This window comes from Aphanomyces astaci (assembly GCF_000520075.1).
Source record: "Aphanomyces astaci strain APO3 unplaced genomic scaffold supercont1.50, whole genome shotgun sequence".
NCBI classification, from domain to species: Eukaryota; Oomycota; class Saprolegniomycetes; order Saprolegniales; family Verrucalvaceae; genus Aphanomyces; species Aphanomyces astaci.
This window is the reverse complement of record NW_009798313.1, coordinates 468,841-474,577: the sequence shown is the minus strand read 5'-3', so window position 1 is coordinate 474,577 and position 5,737 is coordinate 468,841. Positions and strand designations below refer to the sequence as shown.

The 5,737-nt window shown below is 41.8% G+C and overlaps 2 protein-coding genes across 2 annotated transcripts in view; one reads left to right on the top strand and one right to left on the bottom strand.

Moving 5' to 3' along the window:
• Positions 1-4,375, top strand: part of H257_13750 (AGC protein kinase) — an 8,822-nt gene extending 4,447 nt beyond the window's left edge. The window contains exons 9-14 of the mRNA XM_009841394.1: positions 333-576; positions 1,617-1,980; positions 2,854-2,992; positions 3,278-3,443; positions 3,848-4,032; positions 4,256-4,375. Coding sequence (XP_009839696.1) covers positions 333-576; positions 1,617-1,980; positions 2,854-2,992; positions 3,278-3,443; positions 3,848-4,032; positions 4,256-4,269 — 1,112 coding nt within the window. The 3' untranslated portion in view covers positions 4,270-4,375. The remainder of the gene's footprint in view (positions 1-332; positions 577-1,616; positions 1,981-2,853; positions 2,993-3,277; positions 3,444-3,847; positions 4,033-4,255) is intronic.
• Positions 4,376-4,578: 203 nt separating this feature from the next.
• Positions 4,579-5,343, bottom strand: H257_13749 (hypothetical protein). Its single transcript, XM_009841393.1, has one exon. It carries the CDS (start codon positions 5,179-5,181, stop codon positions 4,591-4,593), a length of 591 nt encoding a protein of 196 aa, XP_009839695.1. The 5' UTR covers positions 5,182-5,343; the 3' UTR covers positions 4,579-4,590.
• Between the last annotated feature and the right edge of the window lie 394 nt (positions 5,344-5,737).

Genomic DNA, 5,737 nt, shown 5'->3' with positions numbered 1-5,737 from the left:
ATATATATATATATATATATATATATATATACGTTTACATTCATATCCCAACCGTATTGAGACACATTCGACGGGACGATTATTATTAACGTCTGGTTGTAGAAAAAACAGGAATATTTTTTCAAAGGCATGTTTCCATTTTTGATATTCATAACGCTATTTTGATAACAACAAATAAACCTATTTTTAAATTTTTGAATGCTAAATATATTTTAAAATTCAATTGATATACAATTCAAGCAGCAGCAACAGCATTAAAGCCACATAAATAAATATCCTAATATACGGTTATGTTCGTAGTATTAAAATATTCAAACTACTTTTGTGTATAGGTCGCAGCATGGTGATTTCCACGTCTATGAGCGTGGGGGACTTCGATCTGCTCAGCGTCGTGGGCAAAGGCGCGTACGGCAAAGTATTTCTCGCGCGAAAGAAGGCGGGCCGCAACGGCGGCCGCGTGTACGCGATGAAAGTCCTGCGCAAAGAAGATGTGTTTCGGAAGAAGCAGGTGGAGCACACCATGTCTGAGCAGCGGATCCTCAAGCATGTGGAGCACCCGTTTGTGGTGCATCTGCGGTACGAGACAATAATAATTGAATTCATCCGAGTGTAGGATATATATATATATTGAAAGTATAGAGTATTCGTTTTGTTTTCGGGTTTTCTAATGTTGGTTGTGTACTTTTGAACGTGTCGACTGGCTGTGCGATTAGGGTTTACGGATGATAGCTTGAATGAATTTTTCTTTTAAAAAAGATATGGACAATTTACGGATGATAGCTTGAATGAATATTTCTTTTTAAAAAAGATATGGACAATTGATTTATATTCATAAATGTATTATCTACTGTATTTATAATAGAGACAACGTGTTTGTGTCCAAGTTTATATCAGGTATCGTGTGTGATGCAATATTTTGCGACGGCAAGGTTTTACCTGAGTACTCAAACCTGGTTGAGTTTTGGCAGGAAGAGTCTGGATTTGATGTTACCATTTGTATATGCGTTTGATGTTCTTCTCTACTTGTTCCATATGTGAAGGCTCAAGCCGTTCTATAATGTCTTTTGTGACCTATATATATATATTTTTATATACAAGGAAATAGTCTGTTTTTGATGATTTGATTCTTCCAGCTATAAACTAGCATTGCTGTCTGTGTACCGTATTTGCCAACTATTTGCACTATGCAATCAAATTGGCACATTTTCATTGAAAGATGTCATGTCTTTTCAATAGTGCAATATACATACATGTACAGACTTGATTAAATATATATTATATTGAATATTTCAATAAATAATATCATTATATTCTATTTACGTTTGCTCTCTCTTTCATGTGTGCACATCAGATCCACCCCTGGTTTGGCTACATACATTTATATTCATTTGATTCTATCATCATCATGCGCTGTCTTGTTGTTTTAGCCCTCAATACACATGAACAACCACCTAAAACTATATCGTATATCCTATATATATTTTTACGTAAATGTAGATATGCATTCCAATCCGACTATAAACTGTACTTGGTCATGGACTACTTACTACCAATACACATGAACAACCACCTAAAACTATATCGTATATCCTATATTTTTTTTTACGTAAATGTAGATATGCATTCCAATCCGACTATAAACTGTACTTGGTCATGGACTACTACCACGGCGGGTCGTTATTTGTGCACTTGAAACAGCTCAAGCACTTCCCCGAGGCGCGCGCCCGCTTTTACGCGGCTGAGCTGGCGCTGGCCATGTCCCATCTGCACAGTTTGCACATCATGTACCGCGATTTAAAGCTGGAAAATATCCTCATGGACGCCGACGGACACGTGGCGATCACGGACTTTGGCTTGAGCAAGGAGGACGACGAAGCGTCGACGTTTGTGGGCACCCCCGAGTATTTGGCCCCGGAACTGCTCAGTTCACAGCGCACGGCCACGAGCTACGGCAAGTCGGTCGACTGGTGGAGTTATGGGGTACGTTCCAAGTTGTCAAACATAAATACCCGTGGTTTTACATCGTCTCATATGAGACATGGTGATATCGAACGTGTTGGGGATGTCGTTGTGTATGATGTCCCTGCAATATGTGTTTGATTGTGTAGTAGGTCGTGTATGTCGATATGTGGTCGTAGTTTCGAGTAGAAATACGACCACATATCGACATACACGACCTACTACACAATCAAACACATATTGCACTCCGCGCAAAAGTCCAAATGTTGGGGATAACTGTATTATATATATATAATACCGTTAGTGTATTATATATATATAATACCGTTATCCCCAACATTTGGACTTTTGCGCGGAGTGCAATATGTGCCAAATTATTTGATCGATTGATAATGCGTTGTCGTGAATGTTGTATGTAAAAAGGTGTCCTGTGGTGCTTGTAATCACACTAATTTTGAAGTCACACACTAATTCGATGTTCATGATATTTTCATCTGATTATTGGCTCAATACTGATACCCATTCTTCGATTCGTTTGGTCGGGTCGTTAGAATAAACCCAACAATACCAATATATTTTTGGGGATTTTACATGGCTTTGGCTTAGTTTTCGTTCAGTGGTGTTGTGTGTGTGTGCCTGCCTGATTGTTGTCTTGCTTTGTGGTATATATATATATAAATAAGCGACAAAGCAACATATATATATATATATTAATTTAATGGAAATGGGGGGGGCTATATGCATTGGAAGTGGAGGGTATATATATATATATATATATATTTGTCATTGTACGTGCAATAGACTGTACTTTTTGCAATGGATGCGTTTGATCCGGTTGTCTACTTACTCCCTCAGTTTAACGACATAATAATGTTTGTATTTATGTATCTGTAGGTACTGGTGTATGAAATGATTCGTGGCCAAACTCCGTTTTACGACAAGAACCGCCGGGCGATGTTTCAAAACATTTTGACCAATGAACCGCCGTTCCCATCCACGTTGTTTTCGCCCACGGCCACCTCCTTTTTGCAAGGTACACAAATAAATACCCCCCTCTTCTATCTCGTGCCAATGATATATAGATATATATCCCGCATTCATTATATATACATATATATATATATTGCATTCGCTGATACATTCAATCACAGCCGTCCTGGTCAATCGTATATCTAATCGCATATATATATATTGTATTCATTCATACCTTCTGTTGCAGCTCTCCTGGTCAATATATATAATTCTCTCATACATTCAATTGCAGCCCTCCTGGTCAATCATATATATATATATAATTTTCTCATACATTCAATTGCAGCCCTCCTGGTCAAGAACCCCGCGCAGCGACTCGGGTGCGGCCCCAACGGCCCCCACGACATCATGCAGCACCCGTGGTTCGCCGGCATCGACTGGCAGGCGCTGCTCGACCGCCGCGTGGAAGCGCCATTCCGACCCAATATCAAGCACGGCCACGATATATTCAAGTACGTTGTAGTTGTATGTGCCTGTGTATAGCTGCTTGTTTGTGGTGGGTATGTGATATATATCCGTCAAAGAGGAAATACTCATATATTATATATCTTCTAATACACGGGGGCAGCATGTGCGTTTTCTTTCGGTGCATTTTGGTGTTTGAGCTTTGACGATATCGCGTGATTCTGCTTTAGGAGGGCGTTGATATTGATCCTTGATATGTATCATATATATCATATATCCTTGATATATATATATATCACTGGAATATTATACATTTGTTTTCAGCCTATATCCAAGCAATCTTTCGGTTTCTTGTTTGTCGAGTGGGTGTGTCCTGGTGGTTGGTCCAATATAGTTCGATATAACTATTTTCGAGGATATATATATAATTTCTGATGGAACAACGATGTAGCTACGTCCCGGCCTCGTTTCTGCAGCAAGAGGTGGCCGATTCGCCCGTCGTGACGTCTTCCGTGTTGAGTGGCTCAATGCCTGGGCGCCACACGATGCATTTTGATAACTTTAGCTACATGGGCAGCGACATCATGGGCTCCCGGCGCACGTCTCTCTTTCGAGAAAGTGACTTTCGAATGGAAGGTGCGTAGCCGCGAAACTATATATATATATATATATATAATGTTTGGGAGGTTTACTCGACAAAGCACTTATTTTGTCTTTATATGTGCTCTCGTGTGTATGGGTGGTTGGCTGGATTTGGTGGTTGGTGAATTGGAAATTTTTTCCGACTGGGATGAATATATATATATATATATATATATCTGAAGTCCCCACCATCTCATACGCAAATAAAACAATGTAGACGAAGACTCGTAACCGTTGGCCGCAATTGTGGTGCATGGCAAAACTGACATTGGCAAATACCAGGCTGTAGTTCCTTTCCGAAACATGTTGATATATATACGTTTCCTGTCCGTCTTGACTACAGTATATATATATATATATATATACTACGTACTACTACAGCCTATATATATAAAAATATATAGGCGCAAAGGGTACAAAATAACAGTAAGTAAGAATTCACACACAAAGAAGATTCGGCACATCAATGATTCCTTCAGCTTACAAGGCTACACTATTTACCCTCATGTTAACCGGATACGGTAAAAGATAACGTAAGTTTTGAGGACGGAGCTACCAGATTTGTTTTAGCAGTTTATCGGATTCTGTAAGCCACACCGTCAGCATAGCGGCAGTGGCGGTGAAGTGCGTGAGGCCCATACGCTGCACCTTTGCTCCCAAGAAGATCGAGTGCCACAGGTAGGCGTAACATCCGGAGCTGGTCCCGGCAGCTACATGCGCCGCCGTCCGCTTGCTGTCGTGGCGGCGGTAGGCCAGGGTGCCAAACACAGCATGGTGCGCGGTGAGGCCCAGGAGGCCGGCGTAGGAAACCATGTAGCACCGTCGGCTGGTCTGGAACGCTTTGTCGAGGCGGTGCTTGGTGACCAGCCCCATGACTGAATGGGCGTGCCGCGTCGAGTGGTTGAACTTGGGCACTTCCTTCTCGTATTGGAGCACGCCACCCACGCCCCACATGATGCTGGCTAGTCCTTCGAGCACATTGGACGATATGTGGTGCGCTTGGTGGGGGATGTGTGGGTTTGAGGACACCAAGTACGCCATGCGCCAGTCGACGACTCCAGACAGCCCGATCAGCGGATGGATGAGGCGGAACACGTGGTGCGATGTAGTGGCAGCTAGCGGCATTGGCGTGGGTGTGGTCATGGTGGTGTTCTTGTGGTGATGTTCGTAATGTGAAGGTGGTGGTGGGAGAACGAGCTGGCTGCTCACCTCAGATGTGCCGTGTGACGATTTCTGTGTGATTGAAAGTGAGAGATTGGCTGGCGACACCTGTGTATTCCAAGTCGAAATAGTCCAGTGCTGTAATATACTCATTGTTTTCATTACGTTTCAATACACGAAATGATATACTCGTGGATATTCTGAAATATATTTGAAGAAAATGATCCGAAATGAGACAATCCATACATTTGACGTGGCTGCAGGCAGGCAGTATAAACGATGCCATCGACTTGTATAGTTAATATTAATACTACGTAGTAGTAATTTCAGTACTAAGTCTTACTATTAATACTAGTATCAATACCTCGAAAGCGTAAAACGCAGTAGTACTGGCTCGGACACGTTGACATAACTGGAGGTATGCAATGATGCCTGCCACATAACGAGGAATAACTAACAAAAATTAACTCGATGTCTCATAAAGTTGCAAGCGGAGCTACTGTAGGGGGGTGTCGACGGGAGACGATGTCGCCATTGC

What these genes read in the sequence shown, in the direction of transcription:
- H257_13749 (XM_009841393.1), bottom strand. Translation starts at nt 5,181, where the DNA reads ATGACCACACCCACGCCAATGCCGCTAGCTGCCACTACATCGCACCAC.